This window comes from Cavia porcellus, unplaced genomic scaffold, assembly GCF_034190915.1.
Source record: "Cavia porcellus strain 051 isolate PalLab524CR breed Dunkin Hartley unplaced genomic scaffold, mCavPor4.1 scaffold_1, whole genome shotgun sequence".
In the NCBI taxonomy this organism is placed as follows: Eukaryota; Metazoa; Chordata; class Mammalia; order Rodentia; family Caviidae; genus Cavia; species Cavia porcellus.
The window spans coordinates 198,282,675-198,308,326 of record NW_026947484.1 but is presented as its reverse complement, the minus strand read 5'-3'; the positions used below and the strand labels follow the sequence as shown (position 1 = coordinate 198,308,326).

At 46.4% G+C, this 25,652-nt stretch overlaps 1 protein-coding gene, 1 long non-coding RNA gene and 1 other non-coding gene across 16 annotated transcripts in view; 2 read left to right on the top strand and 1 right to left on the bottom strand.

Annotated features, from left to right (window-relative positions):
• The window catches only part of Dennd1a (DENN domain containing 1A), a 489,363-nt gene that overhangs the window by 403,972 nt on the left and 59,739 nt on the right, over positions 1-25,652 (top strand). For all 13 annotated transcript variants that reach the window (XM_063227177.1, XM_063227157.1, XM_063227192.1 and 10 more), the window contains 4 exons: positions 19,801-19,905; positions 20,319-20,406; positions 22,231-22,271; positions 24,532-24,603. In XM_063227177.1, coding sequence (XP_063083247.1) covers positions 19,801-19,905; positions 20,319-20,406; positions 22,231-22,271; positions 24,532-24,603 — 306 coding nt within the window. The remainder of the gene's footprint in view (positions 1-19,800; positions 19,906-20,318; positions 20,407-22,230; positions 22,272-24,531; positions 24,604-25,652) is intronic.
• On the bottom strand, positions 922-24,790 carry LOC134470846 (uncharacterized). 2 transcript variants are annotated; one of them, XR_010040026.1, is made up of 3 exons: positions 23,625-24,790; positions 14,554-14,622; positions 922-3,160 (listed from the first exon to the last, which is right to left on the bottom strand). It is a non-coding gene; the product is annotated as an uncharacterized LOC134470846 (long non-coding RNA). The 2 variants fall into 2 exon arrangements; XR_010040031.1 differs by lacking the exon at positions 23,625-24,790 and adding an exon at positions 15,799-16,163.
• Trnaa-ggc (transfer RNA alanine (anticodon GGC)) lies at positions 15,697-15,768 on the top strand. Its single transcript has one exon. It is a non-coding gene; the product is annotated as a tRNA-Ala (tRNA).

Genomic DNA, 25,652 nt, shown 5'->3' with positions numbered 1-25,652 from the left:
GCCTCTGTTTCTTCACCTTTCAAATAAGAATAATGATAACTGCCAAGAAAAGGTAGATGAGGGACTCTGTCTTCCACAGACCTGGCACAGGCGGGCAGTCTGGACATGTGCACACCCCCTTCCTCCTGCCTGGGTTTTGTCCCCACCCTTTCATTCTGTTCTCCTGTCCTGTCCCACTCATGCTTGCTAGGGTTCTGGTGGCTTATAGGTAGTCGCCACTCCCACCCCTACCATCTCCACCAACTAATAGCTGCTGTTTAGCTCACCCATGCATATTTTAGCCTCATAATTTTTCCTTCTGAATCAGCCTTTACACATTCTAATCACCTCACTTTCTCTTCCCTGAATTCCCTCCAATTTGGAAATTCAAAAGAAGCGCTTCTCTGCATGAACATGCTGTGATTCAATTTGAAAATAAATTTCTCCTGGCAGCAGCCATCTTTCTGAAGAGTGACATTTAAGACTGACAGTGGACAAGATTGTAAACAGGTTTCCAACAAGAAAAAAGTCCATGCTAAGTGCATTCTGTGAATCTTTTTAAACAATGTGTGCATGTGTGCACGCGCATGTCTATAATTGCAGCCTTGCTGTGATGCCGTCTGCTATAGGAAGAATTCCGGGATAGTGTGTGTCTGTTTCAGGCTATCTTAGTATTCTTTTACTTTCCAGCATGCTGCTGAGATTTCATGGGACTCACCCCCATACAAGAGTGTAGAACATTTATTCATTCATTCATTCATTCAATGTATAGATGCAGGCCAGACATGTGGGTGATAGCAGCTGAAGAGAATAGTTCACTCCCTAGCTGTAAAGAGCACAGGTTCTCAAAGGGGAGTTGGCAGATAAGCCAGGAACTGTTACACAGTGTAATAGAGGTAAGCTTGGGGTACCATGGAAGCCCAGGGGAAGAGATAGATGGGTGTGGCCACAGGAACAAGCGTGGCTTCCTGGAGGCCCTGACACCTGAGCTTGGCTTACAAGATGAGTAGAAGTTGGCCCCAATGAAAAAGGAATTCCAGCCAAAGGGAACAGTGTGAGCAAAAGCAAGAGAGTTGAAACGGCCTGGGGTACTGCCCACAGGAGGCTTCAGATGGTTGGCAGGGATTAATACTTTGAGGAGGTGGGGTTGTCAGGAAGTGTAGCCAGAGGGGTCTTGGGGGACTGGCATGCTGGCTTAGAAGAGCCTTGGAGCTTGTCACAAAGGCAGTGAAGGACTTAGCCAGCGTGATCAGAGGGGTGCTTCAGGAAGCCTCCCCTCGTGGTGAGACAGCAGGATCAGGTGGAGAGAGCCGGAAGCAGGGACCCAGGGAAGAATACCTGCTGCTATCTAGGCAGGAGAGGCAGTCTGGGAACCAGGAAAGGCAGTTCCTCAGGGCCAGTTGAAGGTCTCATGGGTAAGAAACTTTAGACAGTAAAACATCCCATTGGCAGAAGATCTTTTATCTTGTATTTCTCAAACAACTTTGTTTATAAGTACCTCAAATTACAAGTTCATATTTGGTGATGGGGGAGAACCCTGATACCAGAATATGTTGCCAGTAAAACCAATTCAACCGATATTGGACTTCCTATTTATCATTACCAAATAAAAGCTTTTTGCAAGACTTCTTGGAAGTCCTTTGACAGTCCCTGGCTAGAACCACACAGTAACCTGCCAGGAGCTTCTCTGGAAACAAGAAACTCCTGAAGGGCCACCATAGGAGAGGAAGAATTATCTGGTCTCATGGAGGTTATAGACAAAGGGCCTTCATTTTCTGAGAGGGGTAAACAAGCCAAGTGGGCAGCAAAAGGCATGTTACTGTCCAGTCCAAATACTCTCTTTGGTCAGCTTCTCTTTTCTTCCTGCCAAGCTCACCAGCCCTTACACATCCCACCAGCTATGGGCCAGAGGGAAAGGAAGGCTGGGCAAACAGCCTGTCACTCCAGCCCCTAAGCGCCAGGCCTGGTCACGTGAGCTGAAATGGCAGGAATTCCAGAGTCCTGTGGGGCTTTGCATGGGTCATGTGATACAGCCATTAACAAGCCACCTTGAAAACTAACGGGTTTCCCAAGTGACAGGGGTTAACACTGCAGCAGTTGCTTTGCTGATGTTCTAGGACTGGCTCTGATGATAGGATTGAAAAGGAAATGGCTTTGGGATGCCAGTTTTCCTTGTAGCTCTTCTCGTGGAGAGCAAATAAGGGTTTTTCCAAGATGGCAGGTGACAGGGGAAAGAATCCCAACTTCTAGACTCAGACTCCACCCCACCTGCTTGTTACATGGACTTGGGCAAGTCACTTGATCTCTCAGAACTCTCCTCCCAGGTCTGTAGACGCCCTTCCATGCTTGCCACATATTCTGCATGTGTTCTTGTTTGAGCTTCACAGTCAGGGAGCAGGGAGGCTTTGACTGGCTTAATCCTTGTTGTCCCTGTGCTTACTCCAGACCTGGCTCATAGTACATGCACAAGAAATCATTTTTTTCTCATTTATAACTCCCTTTAAAATCTTCCTATAGCAATAAATTGAATTAACATGATGTCATGGTTGGCAAATAACTTGTGAAAAACAAATAACTCAAGACAAATAACTTGTGGAATAATGCATCTTGTCGCCAGTCTGCTCCACTGAAGTTCTGGCACTTAATGTCCCCTTGTGAGTTTTCTACCAAACATTTTATTATAAAGATGTTCAAACATATAGAAAAGAATCTTACAGTGCAAAAAGATCTTATTAGACCTACCTATCATCTAGATAGTGCTGTGGACATTGTACTGTGCTTGTTTTATTGCATATCTGTCAGTGGATCTTATTTTGTATGCATTTCAGAGTAAGTAGCAGATACCAGTACACACCCCCTAAACTATTCAGCACAACTGTTGATAGCTAGAATAAATATTGTTTGTGCAGAGTAGGCTCTCAAGAAATGGTCGCTGCTAACATTATCATCATCATCAGGAAAGAGGACTAATCATAGTGATTCAAAATTCCCAAAGATGAGATACCTGCTAGCCACTGTGTTGGGAGAGTCTGCCATCCCCTGAGATCCAGATTGTCCATCATTTCATGGGCGAGCCTCATTGGAAAACGACAAGAAATCCAGCCACCATAGTGCTCCCAGCACAGCCTTCAGCCCATCTCCTGAGTGCCATCCAAAGTCCTTCCAAGACTTAGTAGTGTGGCTGTAACAGCAGAAATGGAAACTTTTCCAGTGAACAGTATGGTTGAGTTGGGTAATCTGGCTTTGGTCTGTCTCCAACCTTATTGGTCAGATGCAGTCCTCCCTCCCTCACTTGGCATTATTATCACAAAAATGACTTAGGACATAGAGATTTAGGGGACAAAAAGGTCAGGAGCCAAGTTCTAGGAAATCAGAATGTCAGGCTGCCCAGTGCATGCCATGGCCCATGACTGATAATTTCAGTGTACCACAGGGGGAGAGTCTGCCCTGGTACAGACCAGGCAAACACGGGCTGTACCCTTGAAAAGCCAAGATGGAAAAGACCCCTCTGAAAAACCTACTCTTTTCCAGAACCATGTGGAATAATCTCAATTATTTGTTTACATTCAATCAACAAATGTGCCTATGCTAATCTAGAGAAGTTAACTTATACTTCCCTGCCTCAGATCCCACCCGTGAAACGGGGAAAACATAAAACCTCCTGGGTTGTGAGGTTTAAATGAGTATTTTTGACATGCTAGAAAGGCACCTGGCACATGCAAAACACATTCAAGTCACTGCTTTTCTTGTGCCATTCTTGTCACTGCTCTGCCACTTCCACCACCACCTCCCACCCTGGGTCCTCAAATGCACTGGAATCACTCCAGCGGCTTCGTACAGGCCAAACCACAGCCCAAGCGTGCACATTAAAGAGCCTGCCAGGGTGAGGGCCCACTTGCCAAAGGATGTAAAAACCACTGCTAAAGTGATTAGTGCATATTAGTTTCCCATGAAGGTGACAAAACAAATTCAAAGAAGGAGCAAAGATTCCCAAGAGGATGCAGAGCACTAGAACTAGAACACAACCAAAGGTGGATGACCCCTCACATGTGGGTTCGTGGGTATATGCCTGTCAGGGATCAGCCAGCTTGTCTACTGGCTTGCAGTCAAATCTTGGTTCTCCACACCACTGTGATGAGTATTCATGCAAAGGATCCAGTAGAGCTGAAATCAGCTATTTAGTCTGGGGAAGAGCACATCTCAGGTAAGGAATCCCTGTACCTTACATACTGAGACATTAATCAAATACTTTAACCAAGAGTTCTGCAATATTTAAAACTTGCCTTCCTTTAAATTCCTGGAAGAGCCATATAAGAATCTGCCTCCCCAGATGACCACTTCACCTACATATGTAGGTGCAGAAGTGTGCCTGCCACTCTAGCACTATCTGGGTAACTCTTATAATTAATATTTACTTAAAACAATCATTAGTCTCTGCTGGGCGACATTAAGCCCACGTCGGCAGTATTTGTAGCCAGACCTTTCCCACACCTGCGATGGCAGGCAGTGTGCAGTGGTGGGAGCCCCTGCAGTGTTTTATAAATATCCCTGTGTGCACCTGGACGGGCTGCCCAAATACGACTCAGGCGGCTGGCTGGGGATTTGGACCATCCTCAGGTATGCATGCCCTGAGCAGCCCACACCTCCAGCGAGGATCCTTGCTTCCTCTTATTTCTCAAACACCAAACATGCAATGCATTTCCCCTCAAAAGACAGAGTGGCACAGGATAAACTACAGAAAAGATAGGATTTTTCCCAAAGTGGTGGAGGATTTCTGCACTAAAATAGGATAATCAGATGACAACTGTTATTAGGTGCTAACCACTTTATGATCTTTTTTTTCCCCTTTAGATCACACAACATAATAAGATAGGTCCTATTACAGTCCTGCTTTTCCAGGAGAGGAAGCTGAGGCTCAGGAGAAATGCATGCCTCCCTAAGACCGGGAACAAGTGGAATTCCAGCCCAGTTTAGCTGAATCTGTGCTTTGCATTCTATCCCTTTTCAACCTTGTTTGTTTGTTTGTTTGTTTGGGGATGGTATTTGTTATTGTGTTATTTGGTTGGGTTTTGTTGTCCTTGTTGGGGGGGGGGGGTTGTTTTTGAGACAGAGACTTGCTGTATAGTTCAGGCTAACCTTGAACATATCATGTAGTCTTAACTGGCCCAGAACTCAGAGATCCTCCTGCCTCAGTCTCCCAAGTGCTAGGATAATAGGCATGAACTACTATGCTGGCTACTCAAGTGTATTTGATCCTACTAAGTGAACAGAGAAAAGGGAAGTGAAGCTAGTATTTACTGAGTGCCTACCATGTGCTACGGAGCTGATAGTATTGTCCTAGTTAATTCTCACAACTTGAATAAATTCATAGGAAATGATAGTGTTTTTATTTTACAGATGAAGAAACAGGCTATAGAAAGTTGAAGTTACTTCCTAGAGATCACACGACTCAGACATCAGAGCCAGCTTCCCAACCCCAGCCTAATTTCTGACACTAAACTTTTTCCCACCTTAACCCAAATATTAAGGAGAGACAGGCTGGGCACGGTGGTGCATGCCTCTAATCCCAGCACTGTCCAATAAAGTAGGTGGATAGAAAGTTTGAGCCCAGCCTGGGCTTAGGATCGTAGAAAGACCCTGCCTCAAAATAAATAAAAAATGAGAAAAGCTGGGATATCTGAAGGCCCTGGGTTCAATTCCTAGTACTGCCGAGAGAGAGAGAGAGAGAGAGAGAGAGAGAGAGAGAGAGAGAGAGAGAGATTCACTGTACACATAAGTAATGTGGTTTTATGTGGCCCTAAAATTTTTCATTTTCTTCTGCTCATCTGATAGGAGCTTTCTGCTCAAAATTTTTTGAGATTTAAAGAAAAATTCATCCCAGTCAAAATTTACCAGGGTAACAGCATCACATTTATATAGAGTTTTAAGGTTTTCAGGGCTTTCCCATAATTATTGAGTTCAGTCCTTAGAATAATATTGTGACGGTCTTATAAACCCCCTTCACAGAGTGGTAAACTGAGCTTAGAACAGTTTCATACTAAGGCCAGTACCATTAGATCAGCCGCTAGGGCTGGAGTGCTCCCCACACTCTGCCTTACCTCCAGGCCTGGATCTGTTAGATGAGGCCTATAGGGTGAGAAACTTAACAGTCTTAATCGAGAAAGAGTGGGTGCCACACTGTGGCAGAGGCGCCTGGCATTCCAGACCCCTTCATTAAAGGCTGTGACATCTCACCCACAACAGGCCTGAAGTGCAGCAGCTCTCACACTGATCACTAATCCAGAGGAGCTGGTGGTTCCAGGGCAGATAAGAATGACTTTACAAGATGAAAATGATCGGTGAGGGCACGCAGGTCTGGAGGGGAGTGGAGCTGGCATTTTTTGGCCCTGCAAATAGCTGCCCATCTGTTCTCTGTCAGAATATGTTAGGAGTGCATCTGGATTGCTGCCCCTGAGCCTCGGCTCCGAGCCGGTCATGTGGTTGTCTCCACGACAACTCCAGGAGCAATAGAAACTGCTGTGCTTGGAGCCAGATGCTGCTCTGCACATGTGGTCTAATTAGACGGGGTTCTCTGCCTCCCTCCACCCCCTTGCCCCTCCCAGCACACACGGCCTTCGCTGCTGCCCCTCCCAATCCACTTGCACATCCTCAGCCTGCTGGCTGACTCTCCACCCTTATTGGCCTCGCCCTCCGCCATGTCCCTGCTGCTGAATCTGCAATAGAGTAATTCATGAGCACCAGCAGAGAGCCTGCCCTGGTTTAGACCAGGCAAACACGAGCTGTCCTCTTGAAAAGCCACCTCCAGAGAGGAACTGGCCATAAATACTTTAGCAGAAGTGAACCTAGCAGCTCAGAACCCAAAGGAGAAATTACCTGATCCAGGGCAAGACTGGGAGGAGGTTTGGGGAAGGGTCCCAGGGCAGCTGGCCTTAAGTTAGTCCGTGTTCGGCGGGTGAGGCACTGGCCTGAAGAAAGGGAGGCAGCTTCCTGGCAGCACGCATAGCATGTGCAAAGGCCGGAAACACAGGCCCTCCCAGGCAACTATGGCCAGCTCTGTGTTACAGGATATATGGAGCCAATTGGTAAGTGGGGTAAGGTCACACCTGGGGTGGCTTCACTTTGGTTCAGTACTCTTCTTGGGTCTGTAGGCCCTGGAAGCCAGGGAAGGAGAGTGACACAGTGACCATTGCGAGGTGAGGCTCTGCGGAAACCATTATGTCTACCCTGTGGGCTTGCCTGGGCCACACTAAGTGAAAAGGAGTTAGATGCATGTAAAATGTATAGTTAATGTATATAAGTCACAAAATTGCCGGGTGTGGTGGATTACCCACCTGTAATCCCAGCACTCCGGAGGCTGAGGCAGGAGGATCACTGCATATTCAAAGCCAACAGGTACAAGGCTAACCTGAACTACTAAGTGAAACTGTCTCCCCAAAAAAACCCACAAAAATTAACTGAATGAATTAATGAGTAAATAAATAACAAAACTGTCTTTTTATATAATTATTAAAACTTTTTTGAAGGGCAACGTAAAACTAGTGATTTACCTTGTTCTTGTGAAACTAATGTATTAACATCTGGTTCGATGGAAATGGTTGCAGTTCTTAGTGGGTTCTTGTGCTTGTAAAAATTTTTTTTATCTAATTTTCTTGTGCTTCATCCTTGAAAATAGCTGTTCACCAGTGTAGGTACTGCCAAAAACCAATGACGTGGTTAAGGTGTGATTGTGACGTGAGCTCTGTTTTTCTCTCAAATGATAGGTCTTTAAAGTCTAGTAAAGAAACATGATCAAATTTTGCTTTGAATTGAATACCTGATTGTACCTCTGTACATGTCAAAATTAATAATTAAGCAACCACTTATTTTCTAATATTGGTAACATTATAAGCACTTATAATAATAGCATGAACAAGAAACTATCTGAAAGATTTTTGTGCTTCCTGTACCACAAGTGATAAAAAATAGAAAAAATATTTTAACTTGTTCTTTTATGTAATAACACAAGTCCTAGGTGAATAATTAAATAAAATTTAAGGGTCTGCTTAATAGTAGTAAATCCCTGTCTTCATAGGCACGCACAGTGCAGGTAGGCAATGTCATTATTGACTGTGGCCCCCTTTTACCACCAGGTCACACGAGTGCTTGTGATGTCCAGCACACACAGGCTTCAGGGTGACTTGTGTGGCAGGTGCAGGCGGCAGAATTACACTACACTGTGCCCTCGCCTATACAGAATTCATCAGCGTTTACACAATCGGCACCCAACCGCCATACAGCTGAGTCCTGAGAATGCTGCTAAAAACCACATAAAATGTCACAAGCTTACAAGCTCGTGGGCCTGCATTCCAGTCATCCAGGATCACAACGGTGCCCCAAGCAAGATAGGCACAGGGTCAGTGAGGCCCCCTCAGGAAGTTCCCCTGCAGATAAAGCCTGTTACCCCACACTCCAGACTCCTCTTGGGCCTGGGCAGAACGTGCTTCTGGGAGAGTCACTGGCACATGCTAGGAAATACTTTTGTGTCTTTAAGAGTCCAGAATCCACTGCTTCTTGACTCTGTGGCTCTCAGGAAGATGTCCCCAGTGAGGAGGAAGAGAATCAGTGTCTCCCTCCCTAGGTCTGCATGATTCCCATCAAACTCAATGACACAGTTCTTCTCTCACATTGCTCTCTGTCACACTTTCCTCCTCCATCCTCCACCCTCCATCCTTCCCCTCTTCACCCTGCTTCTCCATCCAGCAACCCCCTGCTCCTCTGTGGTGCTTGGCTTTTGTACCACCTCCTCTCATATGCCTTTCCTTGGACCCTGCTCCACCAGGATAGGGTCACTTCAGTCACAGGTATTTTTTGGACAATGTCTATCTAAGACTATCCAGAAGACAAAAGGCATCTGAAAAGAGCCATGAAAGACACTGGCCTCTACTAGCACCTGCCACTAACCATTCAGTAGGTGGTGCCTTTACAAACATTGCATCATGTTAAACCTTAGATGTCAAGTAAGGAATGTCCCCATTGTGCAGCAAAGGAAATTGAGGCTTGGAAAAGCTCACTTCCTTCCCCTTTCCTGGAGCTCTGAGCTGCACTGAGTTCCTTTGAGTCCCCAGGCCAGTGACTGGATTTACTGAACTGGGTCTGCAGCTGCAAGACATGGAAAAGAACATTTTTATGTGGCTGGATATTTGAAGTCTGTTACATCCCTTAGAAACCCAGAGAAAAAGCCTTTTTAAGCATCTGAGCATGCCAAGAGGTCAGGGGATTGTGGGAGGCACCTGGGCTGTAGGACACACAGAACTGACCTCAGATACTGCTGAGGCTTTTCTGACTCTATGGCCTTAGGCAGTCCCGAAGGTGAGGATGAGGGAGGGGCCTGTCTTCCTCACATTGTCATAGGAAGCCAACCTTCATCATAGTCCCCAGCATCTTACGTGTGGGCTACACAGGAGGCAGCTTTTGTAGAGGCTCCTTTTCCCCTGGCTGAGACAAGATGTTCTTCCCCAGTGTGTATCCTGTACTGGTAGTCCATGGTGCTTGCCCTGAATCAGGGCTGCCTGAAGCAGAATCACTTAACACCCACTGTGGGCAGACAACCGCCCGAATTAGGGGTAAAAAACTGACCAACTGTGACCCCAACTTGGAGTCAAGCCTTCAACTATGCACTTTGCATGGATCACTTGCAATCCTCACACAGCTCTGTGAAGCAGGAACTTGCACCCCTACATCAAAAATGAGAAACTGGGAGCCAGGCATGGTGGTGTGTGCCTATAATCCTAGCACGCAGGAGGCTGAGGCAGGATTACCGTGATTTGAGGCCAGGCTGGGCTACAAAGTGAGTTCAAGGTCAGCCTGAACTGCATACTGAGACCCTGATTCAAAAAAACAAGAGAGAAATCAGGGTTTCTCAGGAGTTAGGGACTTGCCCTGAGCTCTAGACACAGTGGATGGAAGAGCCTATGTCCCCTTCAAGCTCCTTTTCCTTCTACCTCTGCACGGTATGCATGAGGGCTCTGCAAAGCAGTCCTGTATGGAGGCCATGGCAGACCCCGGAGAGAGAAACCTCATCTCTGTCTAATAAACCACGTGTGTTGGCACTAGAAAGTGCCTTGAAGATTTCCCAGCTCTCCCATTTCAGAGAGGAAGAAACTGTAGACAAAGAGAAAGGACCAAGGCCAAGTCAGATACCGACTCTCCTTGTATTCTTCCCACTTCTCAGTGCTGCCATTCGTTCATAACCAGAAAATTCCTACCAAAGCCACCTGTGCCAGACACAGGAGACAGCAGGGACAAAGGACATCTGAGAGAGTGGTGGTAATGGATTAAGGAACCAAGGATTTAACAAACAAGCCTTATCAATATGGGGACACTGCTGTGAAGGACCTCCCAAGAGCCATTATCCCCAAGGAGATGCTCAGCTGACTTGGTTAGAGGTGGGACTTCTTGTCTCTACTGACCAGTTTGTGCTCATGCAGTTTTATCTCCATGTCCTTTTCTCTTGTGATCTCATGTGATTCCCATTGCTTTAGCTGATGTTGGATGTCCTGTTGATGAGTCTACAAGTTGATTTCTTTCTCTTCTGGAGATCCATCAGGCCTCTGTAGTCCTAGGAACCTCTCTTAAACTGTGTGCGCCTTTATCTAAGACCTAAAATCCTCGTCCATTCAGTTCAGGGAGGTTCTTTCCTGAGACTGGCATTGGAGTGAATCTGACCCTGGTAGCAGCCAGTACTTTTGACACTACCCAGGTGGCTGAGTCAGTCTGTGCATCCTGGCTGGTCTCTATCCCAGGAGAGCCGTTGCTGGGCCCCAGCACTGGGACGGTCCCTGTTTGTCACGTTAGCCTTGCCCTTGAACTTCAGCTGCTCTGTGGACTTTCCCTGCCTAATGAACCCAGTACTCAGAGGCTAACGTAGATTCTGTTATTTCTATCAGATCAGTAAGAATATGGAGGCTCCTGCAGGCCTATAGTAGGACCATGATTCCCAATCATTTCTCCTGAACCCACTCTCAGTGTGTCTGCCCTCTCATCCATTTATTTGCATTGCTTCTAGAACAACTCCAGATAGCAGCTCATGTGTCAAATGCAATCTTGTGATTATCTTTCTTAATAGAAGAGAAATAATAAAGTGTTCCATGACCCCCGAGGCCAGGCAGACTTTGCTTCAAATTCTGGCTCTGTATTGACCAGCTCTACAACCTCTGGCAGGTGACTTCCCGTCTCAGAGGCAGAGGAGCCTCAGTGTCCTTATCTGTAAAATGGAGATCATCATAATACCTCTCTCACAGGGCATGGGGGATGGGGGGGCCATTGCTAGGAGGAATAAGCCAGATAATGCATGTAAAAACCACCATGCATAGAGTTAGTGCTCAGCAAGCGGTAGCTGGTTTTAATCACTGCACCTGCTTTCCTCTAAGAGCTGATTCCCATCTGCATCTCTTAGGGGAGGAAAATCTTGAGCTAGTATGCATGAAGACCAGCTTCATTGTGTCTCCTCGGTTTCCACCGGCCTCCTCGCTCATCTGCGTTCCCGCGCTAATCAGAGTTTCCTGACTTCTCCCTGTTTGTCTCGGTTAATGCAGAAGGAAGGGGCTGCTGGCACAGAGGAGCTGAGGCGTGGGCTGACGCGCCTGTGATTTGAATGTCTTTACTATAATCTAGCGAGAGTGTGTGGGGGCTTCTGTCAATACTGGAGCTGTGGCCAGAATGGGCAAATACTGTCAGCCTGGCCGTCCCTGCCCCTGCAAATCATCTGAGTAGCTCTTGTCGGACACCCGCATTTCCCCTAACTTAAATCACCTGAATGGCGAGCCAGCTTCGCGATGAGACATTGATTCTTTGTTTAGGGCTTGTTATAGTGACAGGGGCCCAGGCTGGGAATATGTCCCTGGCGTGCCTTGGCTGCTGCACAAATGCTTCAGAAAACTGTCTTGATCTTGTCACCCTAAGTGGCTCAGCCCAGCCCCGCCAGGGTCATCTGACTGTAGCTATGCAGTCCCTTCCTTCCCAAGTCTACCAGTTTGTCCTTGTCATGTCTTAGGGTGGGGAAGAGTGGACTTGGACTTAGGAATTGTTAGATCTGTGAACTCTGGGACCTGGGACAAAACGCTTCCCCAATATGAGAATCCTTTCCTCCTCTGAGAAGTGCAAATGGTACATGAAGGTCTCAGAGTTCTGGCAGCTCAGTGAGTGTAAGACAGGCTGTCATGGGCAGAGCAGGTGTTCAGCTGCTGTTGGTTTTCTTCTTACCCTGATGCCTGCCTGTGGCCAACCCAAAGTTACTGCAGTGGAATCCTATTGGCCTCTCTCTCCTTCCTTCCTTACTCCCGTAGATAAGGACTCGGATGCTCTAGGCCAGATTCCACTTAAGCCTTTTCTGTGTTCTGCAGGAATGCAGCCTGTTTTTTGCAGCACCCCCAGCTGACCTGTGAGGAGACACCCTCTAACCAGCACAACCTTTATCTTCCCTTCCTGGGAGCAGAGCTGAGGCCACAAGCCAGAGCTCTAGGGATATTTAAAGGAAACAGAACTGAGATGGGATTGCTGCTGATAGATGGGACCAGATTCCCTGGCTTTCTTTAAGTTTTAAAAATGACTGTTGGTTAGTCGAGACTGATCACTTTCACCTCTGTCAGTGGCTCCCAGCCTTGTCTACACTAGAGTCAGTTTTTAAAACTGCAGCCCTGGTACTGAGGATTTTAAAAGCACCCTGGTGATTCTGAGGCATAGCTTAGGCTAAGAACTGTTGACCTGCACCATCTCATTCATCCCTGCTTGATCCCCAGCAATCCCGTGAGGCATGTAGTTCTCCTGCCTTCAAGATGATAAGGGTGAGATCTAACAGGCATAGTCACTTGTCAAAGGTGGTAACAGGGACAGAAAGGAACAGAGCTGGAGCTAGAGTCCTGCTGTGTCTCAGTCCCCCATTTGCTCTCCCAGAGTAACAATGGATCAGAGCCTGCCCTCTGGGAGACTGCAGTGCTCTGGGACAGCATGTCCAGTACAGGTGATGTTCATGTGGACACACTGAAGAGGAACTGGGGCCCTCTTGATCTGGGGCATCACCTAAGGGCATCGCAAAGATGTAACAAGAAGGAAGCCCGTGCTGCGGGCACATGGCATGGCTGCAGTAGAAGGAATCTCTGGAGAAGAGAGTGCGTGGATCAGATGGATGGGGCGTCACAAGCAAGGAAAAGGCACCTGGGAAGGCCACAGAGAGCCTGGAGTGTCACGCTTAGGGGTTTAAAAAGCCCACTTGTGTGGACTCACAGTCTGGCCTCTGGCTCTTCTGCCCTACTGAGCTGGAGTGGCAGCTCCAGACAGAGGAAATGTGTCCCGCGCTGACCTCACCACTCTGCGACTTGCATTGTTATACAGGGCTGTGCCTGGTTTAATGGTCTGCTGTCACCAGCTTAAAATTCTTAATGCTTGCCTTTGACCTTGTGCTTCATGAATGAAATCCAGTGAAATAGTGGAGTGTGGATGTGAGAAAGGAGATACGCATGAGTCCTGTCTTCCTAAGAACCTGGCCAGCCCAGCCTTGCAGCGTCACAGTGCCGCGTGGCACAGAATCGCAGGGGCCCGTGGTGTGTGGGAGATCAGCAGGACCGAGAGCACTCGCTAGGTAAACACATCACTGTCCGTAGCAGAGTAAGTGGGACATCGATAACCCAAAGAGGCCACACTTCGGTCTGAAACAGCACTTGTTTTGAACCAAAGTTGAAAAGCGGAGTGACAGTGGTGTTCTCGGAAAGAAGTGACCAAGAAAACTGCCATACTACTTGTCCATGTCACTTGGGAAAGGGAAATAGAGAGCAATCATAGTTCTCTTCACATCTCATTAGTAAGCTGAAGACAGAGAGTTTATGTAGAATGTGCTTGTAGCAAGAAATAAAATAAGTTTTATTCAGTATTTCCACTGCCTGGTAAGAACAAAATACATGTACTGGCTATGAACTAAGATACTTCATCTGAGTTAACATTGAAAGCTGGCATTGCCTAATGTAAATTTGGATAAGAAAATTAATGCTAATAATTTTAAGTTTGGGGCTGGAGATTTAGCTCAGCAGTCGAGCACATGCCTATCGTGAACAAAAGCCCTGAGTTCAATCCCTAACACCAAATTTTAAAAAAGAAAGTAATTCTTTCATTACTTAGAATGACATAAAGCAGTAAACAGGGCTAGGGTTATAGCTCAGTGGTGCAGGTGCCTGCCTGGCAGAGCACAAGGTCCTGAGTTCAATTCCCAGCACACACACACACACACACACACACACACACACACACACACACTAGTAAACAAACACTTATACACTAGAAAGAGATCATAAAAGAAAAAAGTTTTAGATCTTTAGTGTGCTTTTAAACTTCAGTGTCACTTTTTTTCTTGTTTGTCCATTTTGCTATGAGCCTTGCGTATCACACTGCCACCCATGATATATCCAGTCTTCACTCAAAATGAATGTCTGTTTGTTAGAAACCTATCATGGGAAAATGCTTGTACAATCTGTTTTAATCGTCAAAGTGACCCTGTGAGATAGTCCAACAACACATGATTGTCACAGATGAAGAAAAATGAGTCACCTGCAGTCACATGGCTAGCTCATTTCAGGTCTTCTGACTCCAGGTTACACGCTCCACCACGTTGAGTTGCTGTAAAGGGATCAAATCAAAACAGTTTTTAAGTTTTTATGAAGGTGCCTAAACCTAGACCTGTCATTGTTTGTTCCCTGAACCAAACAAGATTCTTCAGTAAACAGAAGCTCTTAAACCTTTTCTTACGGGATTTTTCTAACTTCTACAAAGGCAAGGAATTCCCAGGTACCCAGATTCCATAATTATAAAATGTTCTATCATTTTTAAGATTAAAGTTTTCACAATTTAAAAAGTTTCTAGTTGTGAAGTACATATAAAGTTTACCATTTAGCCATGTAAAAAACACAGCTCAGCAGCATTAGGTACATTCACTCTGGTGTAGAATCATCACCACTCTCCATCTCTGCAACTTGATCATCTCACAAATCTGAAACTTCCCACCAATCAGCACCACATCCCCCTTGCCCCATAGACCCTGGAAGCCACCATTCTACTTTTTGTCTCAAATAATTTGACATGTTTAGTCACAAGAATTTTTCTTTTTTGACTGGCTTATTTCACTTAACGTAGTATCTCCACGATTCATCTGTACTGTGGCATGGGTCAGATTCCTTCCTTCGCTTTTAAGGCTGAGAAACACTCGATTGTGTGTAAATTCCCCATTTTGTATATCCCTTCATCTGTAGCTACACCGTGGGGTTGCTTTCATCTTTTGGCTATTGTGAATAGTGCTGCAAGGAACACAAACTTCCTAACATTCTTGGATCATCTGTACTTTCATCTAGTCCCTCCTCCACCTCTCATCCAGTTACTATTATTTGGAAGGGCTATAATCTACTTACCTATTCTGTTTATCTTTTGTTTCCTTTACACAGAACCTGGCACATAGGGGCTACTTTCAAAATGTTTGTATGGGTGGGTCTTCCTAAATTAATGTTTTTTAGATGTTAAGCAAGATCTATAAAGATAAGACTTCTTTTTTTTTCCCCTTAGGATCTCATGATAAAAGTGCATGTAAGATTTTGATAAAAATTAAATCTGAAAAAAATAAGGGTTTTGCTACTTTAAGTGTGGGTTGGCAGCACAAGGAAAGTTGCTGAAAAGTTGGTAGAAGGTTGTGTTTTTCAGGCCAGGGATATAGCTCAGTGGCACAGCACCTGCCTGGCAAGCACGGGGTCCTGGGTTCGAGTCCCAGTATCCCAAAAAAAGTGGTTTTTTTATACTAGTACTCACAGTGCTGTGGATAATAAAGTTATTTATTTCTGAAATTCTTAGAAACCTTTGGAATGACAGCTTCACCTGTAACAGAGATTCAACTGATTAGTGACAGAGCTTTTTGATTCCATATGTCAAGAAGATAACCCACAGTAAAACTTATCTTTTTGTAGCAAAGTCCTAGATAGAGTTGAGCAGCTGTGTTTTACTGTCCTTCAGGTCATAGATGGAAAACTCTACTAATGCCACCTATTCGCAAATGCTCACGGCCTGACTCCCCAGAATTAATATTGTCATCAGCCAGAACACCATCACCACTACCCCCCAACGCACCTAGAGAGTCACCTAGGAAGACACAGGGTTCAATCAGTATAGTAAGAGGACTAAATCAGTGCTTCACAAGGAAAGACTTGATCTGAGCTGGAGAATGGGGTGGGGCTGGCCATGCCAGCTCCACAGTGGAGCTGAACAAAGGAAGGGGGTGGTCTGCATCTTGCCTTGGGCCTGTGGTGTTAACAACCTTCCCAGCAACTGGCTTTCTTTGGGGGAGCAGTTAGTTTCTGGAGGATTGATGCTGAGAGCTCCGTTGTTAAGTCCAACACCCACCCCCTCCCCAGTCTCCAAATGGTGCCAGGGGTCCCACAGTCAGAATCAAGGCTTCAGAGCAAAGCTGCATCTATACCAGCCCAGGGGCTTGGTGGTAACACCTAGGATTTGAAGGCCACCAGGGACTGAACCCTGTCTCTGCCATTTCCAAGTTGTGCCTCATTGGGCAAGTCACCCCATTACCCCAGTTATTGCTCTGTAAACTTTGAGCATAATTGCTTCCCTCCCTTTTGAAACTGAGAAATATTCCACTGTAAAGTTTCAGACTGATGAAAGAATTGTGACACATATGTCACAGTACTTCCCCACCCCCACCCAGTACTGTGACAAGATGAAGTATATTACGATTATTATCATTCCCATAGAAAGGAAGAATTGGCTTGAACCAGCAGGATTTCCCCTGCCTAACTCCCATTCACACACACACACACACACACGGAGCTTCGCTGAAAAGCATCCTTTTCCTGTCATACTGTCTGACCTGCAGTCTCAGAAGGATTCACCTTTTCTTTTGACTCCCGTGGACATTTTGCCCACTGCCCCCAGTGATGCCACACAGCATGATAATGTTTGTTTCCATGTCTAAGTGACACAGTCAGTGTTACTGCTTAAGCTTTTTTCAGGAAAATCCTCTTCCGTCACATTCCCCTGAAGGTTTCCCATCCATGTCCACATTCTTTTGTCCATTTTTATGGCAGAGACATCTGATCCAGGGGGATGTCACCTGCAGTAAGCACATAGCAGGTCCAAACTGTTCCTGTCTCCCCAAAGATGAGATTCTTCCTGCTGTCCTGTGGCTAAGTCCTGCCTCAGGCTACCCTTACATACGCATGTGGCAGACTCAAATTTATCGGTCCCTTAGCACATATCTTCCTGGCAGTGCTGGGCCAAAGCTCCAGGGGTGAATGCTAACAACTCCAATGAGCATTTCCTCTGAGTAGCTCTAAACCCACTGGACACAAGTGTCACTCACCTGGCATGGTATTCCAAGACCTTACTGTCAGGCCAGGCAGTCTCCACCACACTGGGATCACAAGGCTCCCACAGCAGGAACCAGGGTCAGGCTCACACAGTAGTCTCTAACTAACAGCCCTGAGTTTCTAACTGGACTGGGCTCTGTTTTGTGCCTCGGGAGTACAGCCCTGACTCCCAAGCTCCTGATCAGAGGGGACACCGGGGAAGACTGTCTGAGCAGGGATGAGCAACTGCCACCTCCAGATCTGACCTAGTGAGAGGATAGTCCAGGCAGAAAGAATGGGACTAAAAAAAAGTTAAGAGTGAACATAGTATGTAGGGAGCAGAGGCAAAGGAACACAGGAGGACTCTGGGAAAGAAAGCTAAGCTTGTCTGGGGAAGAATCTGCTTGCTCAGCTAAGGAGCATTCCTTTTCCCCTGCCACAGAGGATGCCTTGTGTGTGCCACACACATTGTGAAGTGTGCAGTGTTGAGCAAAATGGGTACCATCCCTGCCTGCAGGGAGCATCTGGCCTTAGTGGAAACAAACAGACATGCAAGTCCCCAGAAGATGACGTCTTCATGGAGTTCTTGAGAATTGGTGATGTGATCCAATCTGCATCTTAGAATTCACTCACTCTGGCCAGTGGAACTTTTATAGACTAGGAAGAATGAGATGAGAGGGATCTACAGAAGTGGGAGTCCCGGCCTGCACCAGGGTCATAGGCAGTGGGCAGGGAATGAGTGTGTGACCCTGCATAGGTCAATGGAAAGAACTTGGGAAGTCAAATAGGGTAACTAGCAGATTTGAGGTGAGGTCCTGAGATAACAACTGGGAGCATGGATGACTTGAAGTTTGAGGTAACAGGGACCCATCTAGGTGGAGTAGAGACTTGTGTGGTTGGAGATAGGGAAAAGTATGTGAGCTGACAGTGTGTGGCAGGAGTTGCCAGTGTATGAGTGATGCTGTGCTATGGATGAGATCGCCTGCAGAGAGAATAAGTACCCTTCCGTGGTCCCAAAGGTGAGAAGCAGAACTTCCAAGCCTCAGGAGTGGCATTCTGGTGAGACTGCTGTTGCCCATCAGTAGCCGCTCTCTCAGCTGTTCAGTGACAAACATAGCAGCCATGCTATTGTACTAAATGTTGTGAACAGATCTTTTTCCCTAGAAATTGGTTTTTTTTTTTTCTTCTCTTATACAAAAACAATACAAAATTTCTATTGTTTTCCTTCTTGCTTCCACAGCCTGGAAGCTCAGAGCTAATGCTATAACTAAATTTTAGAGACTATATAGGATCAACATATCTAGACACTCTATTCCCATTTTATACATTTCTGCCTGAATTTTCCCTTGTTGTCTCAGATGCTTTGTAAAATTAGATAGGGCACAACTGTATGAAGCTAAATTTTTCCCCCACCCACATATTCTTGGGTCATCCTTGAAGCCTATGCAGTAAGTCTTCCCAGTTGCAAGCTAATATTGGCTAGATTGAAACAGGAGGGACACTTGGAACTTGCAGAAGCTAGACAGTAAATTTAACACTCACGTAACTCATTAAAACAGGATAAAAGTGGAACTTCAAACATCTCTATGTTTGCCACCAAGTCTGTGAAGGGGGTGGGGGTACCCTTAATTCAGCTCAAGATGGAAAAGTCTGATCTTTCAGAGTCGAGAATACACTACTGAAATTAAAGACTTCTCTGTGTAGATAAGCACTCCAAATGTGTTCAAAGAAAAATTGAGGTGTTGACTACACAAGACTCGGATTTTTAAAGCATAGGGTATCATCTTCTTGACTTGTAAAATGTAGTTGGTGAAAGCAAACTTCCTTATCAAACAGCTTATGCAGAAAATTGACCAGATGATAAATTTTATTTTTCATCACCCTATAATTGTTTTTAAATAATTTGGTATAGGTTAAGATCACTGGGGAAATGGGTTTCGAACTGTGTTCCATGGCTGGTGCCCGTGGAAAATCAAGGTGCCTGACGGGGGCAGGAGCGGAGGAGAAGGCCACCAAGCAAGGAGCACTCAGCTCCCAGCAGAGCAGCTGAGCGCTGCCTGTGTAGCCGGGCTCCTTCTGCATGAGGTTCTATGTGAACCCAGGGCTCTATTCTTCAAAGTGAAAAAGAAAAGTTTGGAAATTGTCACATTGGAAGACATGCTGCTAGCTTGCTGTTGGGGTATAACTGTCACTGATATGGAAGGGGAAGAATGAAGACTTGAAATCTGACCTTGGATTCTCCCTGTGCTTCCTTACACCCTCTGTGACTTTGAGGTTTGACTCTTTCTCCCCAAAACAGCTTCTTCAGCCGTGGTTTAGAGTGATTCTGATGCTATCACTGACTTCGTGAATCAGAATTAGTAGTCAGCAGGTGTGGAAGTTCTGTTACGAGGATGTTAAGTGCCAAGGGCTCTCCCCTCCATGCCTCTGACCCTCTTGTTTCTCCATTTCCCAGGAGGAACCCATCACCTTCTGCGAGGAAGCCTTTGTGTCCCACTATCGCTCCGGAGCCATGAGACAGTTCCTGCAAAATGCCACACAGCTACAGCTCTTCAAGCAGGTGTGCAGCCTCACATGTCCAGTGTCTGACCCCTGCAGGAATTTCTGCAACTGTGTCTACCCCAGGCTCTGAGGCTGCAGGCGAGGAGGGAACCCAAGCCAGAGAGCTCAGGAGAGGGGATTGGGTAAAGAGACTGCTCAGCTATCAGACAGACCTTTAGCAAATGTGCTGTGCTGTGCTGTGCAGTGCTGTGCTGTGCAGTGCTGTGCTGTGCTGTGCAGTGCTGTGCTGTGCTGTTTCATTTTGTTGTATAAACAGCTAGGCATTTAGAAAGCTTAGTTTTATAGATGCTTCCTGTCCTGGAAAGCACGGCTGATCTTGGGACGTACACCACGATGCCCAGTTGAATGGTTTTTCCTGTTCTGTGGACAAGCTGTTATACATTTGATTGCTATCTGTCTCCCTCCCTCTAGTTTATTGATGGACGATTAGACCTCCTCAATTCTGGTGAAGGTTTCAGTGATGTTTTTGAAGAGGAGATCAACATGGGGGAATATGCTGGTGAGAAGCCCCTTTTTTCCCTTCTGGTATGTAGGCTGCTCTAGAGAAGAGTGTTGCTGGCATGCAGTGGCAGGGATTCATTTTCTCCTTCATTATGGGTTGGGAAGATACTGATTTCCACCTTAGCCTTGAAATGGTTGGGAAGTTCCTCTGCAGTGTTGGTGAAATGCACATTGGACTCTGTGATATGCTCTGTCCTGGGGCTGGTTACTTTTCTGCATAGACAGAGTCCAGTGTAGTGGTGCAGGGCATGCACACAAGATACTGAATTAGGGATCTGAATTCAAATCAGAACCCTTCCTCTTTGCCAGCTGTGAGGCCTGGGTCAAGTCTCTTAATTCTCTTTTAGCTGAGTTCTCCCTTTATATACTGAGAGTGACACTGCCTGCCTCACAGGGCTCTTCCTGAGATGAAATCAAAGTGGGAAGAACAGTTTTGTGCAGTCACCCAAGACAGTCCCTGGCCCAGCAAACGTTTCTTTAGGCTGTGGAGATCATCACTGCCAACTCAGTCTCTTTAAAACAAGAGGGATCATCCAGGCATTTATCAGAGGCAGTATCAGAGGCCCAAGATGGTGTTGCTTGCCAGTTGTGTCTCCTGAATCCCAGGTGCCATAAGCTCCCATTTTTTTACAGTGAATGTACTGTCAGATAATACTTGAAGGTTCCATGTTTGACAGCAGCGTTAATGCTCATAGGCTCAGACTTTGGAAGCAGAATGGTAACACTCATATTCCTAGTCCCTCTTACTGCTATGCAGGTCTGATAATCTGCAAACAGTGTGCAACTCAGAGCCAGGCGCAGTCTCCAGTTATTCATATTACAGGCCCTGCCAGCCCATGCTGCACAAAGAACACAATTAGTAAAACCAGTATGGAGTCTATGCACAGTGATGGCAGATTGTTGACAAGAATTTCCTGAGCACTGAGGTGTTCAGAGCTCACAAACAATGGGAAACCCAATTCTGGGGATTAGGAAAGAGGAATGCATAAGTAAGGATGTAAAAATTAAAACAGCATAGGAAAAATAGGAGCAGGTTTTTATGCTTTTGTGGTCCTCCCTGCATGCTAAGAGAGTTTCCCAGAAGAGCAGAGTTTGAGTCGGGATCTAACCATGGAGTATGAGTTCTGAGCAGAAGACAGGCTTTATTAAACTAGATTTGCAGCTTCTAAAAGAGCTTTCTGGTGACAAGACCCCTTGACCTGCATCAGATGAAATGACCAGCAGCACCTCCTTCTTCCTTCCCTATCACTAGTCCAGTACCCTGGAGGGCGAGTGTCCGTGCAGTAGGGCCTGTACACTGGGCGCCCAGGCGTGGCTCACAGTGTGTCAGAGAACCTGGGCTTCTCAGGGTGTGTTGCTGTACTCAAGGGATGTTCAGAGAAGAGAAGCAGCAGCTTCCAGAGGAATGCCATTTCGGCTGTCTGTTGAGTTTCCCAGGCAGAGAGTGAGGGGTTAGGGTCAGGCAAGGGAACTGCATCACAAAAGCCTGAGGCCAAGAGAATGCTGGTTTGGGAGCCCCAGAGCAGAAGGTGGTTCAGAATGGAAGCCTGGGATGGAGAGGCAGAGGGAGGCAAGGTGGGACTGCTGAGCAGTCTACCTTCACCCCAGTTGACAGTTCGAAGGCTTGAAGGGTTGGTAGTCAGGGCGCTGATGCAGACAACTCAGAGAGAAAACTGGCTGTGATTCACTGCTGCCTCCTTCAGAGAGCGGGACATGGGAGCCTCTGGGCCATTCTCCTGACTGAACTTTCCCAGTCCTGCATGCCGAAGGCAGTTTAAAGAACTCTTTAAATTGCAGCTTCTCTGATTTCTCTTTCCTCCAGGCAGTGATAAACTGTACCATCAGTGGCTCTCCACGGTCCGGGTAAGTGTACCCTGTTCAGAGCCACCTGGCCTCCTCGTTGGCTTCGTGGTTGCCCTCTGATCCCCAACCACCTACAAAGCTGCCATGAGGCCTAGAGTTCTCCATTTTCTCAGCTGAAGATGATTTTTGTCTTAAAGCCAGGCAAGACAGGCATCTTCCTCTCTGGGAAGTCAAGCAAGGCTAGTAAACAGAATGTTGTTGTCCTAGAACATTTCTGGGAGTCTCCTTCTAGGGCCAGTGCACTTGTCATCAGCATGGGGAAAACACAAGTGTGTCCCTTGTGCTGCTCTATAGTATCTTTCACAGCAAAGGCTCCTGGGAAGATGGAGAACACATCCCTGGGAGATTTTTTTCATCTCACAGTTGGTGTGAACCGTTTCCTGGGTCAGGAGCCAGTTGCTTAGGTTTCTAAAAACTCTAAAGAATTCAAATTCTTGCCTTTCCATTAGCTTATAACTGAATATGTGCTGGGCACTAGCTTGGTACTCAGGACGCCCAGGCAGCAGCACACTGGCCTGGCCCTGGGGGCACCCCCCATCTTGCTGGGGAGGCAGGCACGTAAACAGGCAACTCCAGCATAATGCGATAAGTGTTCTCTGCTGCTCTGGGGCCAAGAGCACCGCTGCCAAGGCAGGTCCCTTGGAAGTGGCTGCAGTTGGCCGAGAGTAAGCAATTCCTTGATGAAAGACTTCCTTTGTTCTTCTCCTATGGCCAAACACAGCACTTGGCAAATCAGAGACAAGCAATAAGGACTTGTTGATTGATTGATAAAGGGAGTTTTAATACTCCAAAGGGCCGTTTAACTAGGATACTGAGTAATTTTGGAAGGCAGTATGGAATAAATGAGTGGGTGAAAATTTCCTATTGTCCTACAACACAGAATGCTTTCTAGGTCAAATTGTAATGTTTTTAATTAAAGCTCAAAATTTCTAATGCAAACAGTTACCAAAAACTGCTAAAAGTTAAAGCCAGTAATTGCATTGCTGTCTCTTATGCAGTGATACACCCACTGGTTCCAGTCTCTTTCCACTCAAATCAGTTGGATTAACTTTCCAAACCACCCTAAATCTGCTTATGTAAGGCATTTGATTAAAACCCTCCAGAATGTAGCCCTGTTATCTGGGAATGCAGGGCCTTTCATGATTTGCCCCCGTCTGGCCTCCCAGGCTCACTGTGTGTCCTCCCATGATACACTGAGCACTGTATAGTAACCATTTGGTGCTCCCAAAATATACCATGATTTTTCAGCTTCCATGCTTTTCTTATGTGCTATTTCCTGCCCCAAGGACATCATATCCTCCTGTCCTCCACATCCTACTCATCCTTCATGGACTAGATCAGATGTCACTTTACCTTCTGTGTCTCCAAGATACACCGCCTGCTCTGGTGAGCCCCACTTCCCAGGCCAGAAATCTTCCAAGGCTGTGATCAGGCCTCCCTTGGCTCCAGGCCTCAGAACCTGACAGATGAGTCCTTACCACACACCCTCAAGGATGAGACTGAAGAACAGGCTTGCAGACAGCCCCAGAAAGATGGCTTCGGCTGCCTTCACTTCCTCTCTTGGGTGGTGGAAAATCGTTGCTCTGCACCTTCCTCCCCACTTCCTAAAGAGCATGAGCAAGACACTGGTGCGGAGGATTTTCACCACAGCTCTGGCTGACATTGACGCCACTCAGTCTTTCATATTCTCAAGATTTAGATGTATAAGAAGGCAGCCTACCAGAGAGTGTTTTAAAACAACACAGAAAACCCAGGTGAGGAAAGGAAGTTGCCCAGGGTGGGGGCAGTGTGTTTCCAGATACTCCTGTTTGATCAGGACCTGTTTTCTGCCCCACCTTGGTGCTAGCTAGAGAGTCAGTGGTTTTGAAACTCCCTGACCATTGTCCGTGGTAACTCAATTCGTGAAAAGCCACCAGTGACTATGAGAAAACCCTTGCCTCAGACAGCCTGGGACAGCAGGCGGAGCTCTGAACTTGGAGCCTCCCTCAGTTACTTGTCGCACTCCTCATTCCCTACATACCACCCAGACACATTCCCACAGGCACATTTGCACACACACCCCTCCCCCACCCCTACCCCGAGCGGTTCTGCCACAGTCCCAGCTGTCGCTGCCACGGGTCCAGGGCCTCCTGGGCCTGCTTCTTTACTCACCTCCCACGCTCCTGCAGTGTTGCCTGCCTTGACTAAAGTGAAAAGGTCTTCATTGGTGTTGGCCTTTGCTACCTTCGGCTCTGCCAATGATTGACGTCTTTTATTATAGAAAGGAAGCGGAGCAATTCTGAATACCGTAAAAACAAAAGCCAATCCGGCCATGAAGACCGTCTACAAGTTCGTAAGTACCAGTCTTGGTCTCGCAATGCCAAAAGATCGATTCCTCAGCACAAGCAGTCTCTTAAGTACACCTGATCCTCCATTACACAGGTGACTCGGGGGGCTGCTGCCCTGTTTCCTAATGGTCTCAGTGTTTCAAGGCTTACTTGTTCTTGATATTTTATGACCAGGTCAGTGACATTTTAAATTTAAGGTGTTGCTGCTCACAGTCACTGTAGTAAAGAAATGGGAGGCCACCATTTCAGTTTGTGAAATACAGACCAAGAGGCTAAAAGTCAGGCTATTCCACGCATTCTGGAGACCCAGAGGCGTGGCCTAAACATGTCCTGACAAAGCTTTCCCGTGTGTCCCCATTACGATGTTGGAGCGAAACGGCACCTTTGCAGGCTACTGAAAGATGCTGTGGTGGGGCTGCCTCCTAATTTCTGTCCCAGATTCTTCATCATCTCGCTCATTGCTATCTGTAGGAAGCGCATTAGTTGTGAGACTCATGCCAATAGCACAGTGAAAATAGTGCCTGTTGCTCCATCTTTTACAAGCCTCAAGTATTTTTTTTTCCTCTGTGATTTCTCTCACTTGCTAATTTGACCCCAAGCCACTAACGTGGGATAGTTTTGTTTTATTTTCATTTTTATGTTAGTCCTCTTTGTGCTTAAATTGTAATTCTTGAAGTAGAGTAAGTGGCTGCCAACAGAACAAACAGATCTAAAATGACATAAAATAAAAGCCAGGATGTCCACCAAAATGAGATTTAGGGGACATACCAAAGACATGTAGCAATATGTCTGTCTTGGCCATTCAGCCTGATCTGAAAGCAGGTCCTGAGTCCATGTCCTGGTGAAATGTCATGGATATTCCAGATCTTGCAGCCAGTAAAGCTGCTGTGCTACTCTGACTGGTAGCTGTCAGCAGGCTGCTGAGATAATAATTATAGAGAACAGAAGAAAAGACTTGAGAAGGGAGAAAAAGAATCTGTGCCATCAAAATGCAAAAAATAAAATCTCCCCAGCCCCTTTAAGGGATTTTTTTTTAACCTTTTACCATTGTATT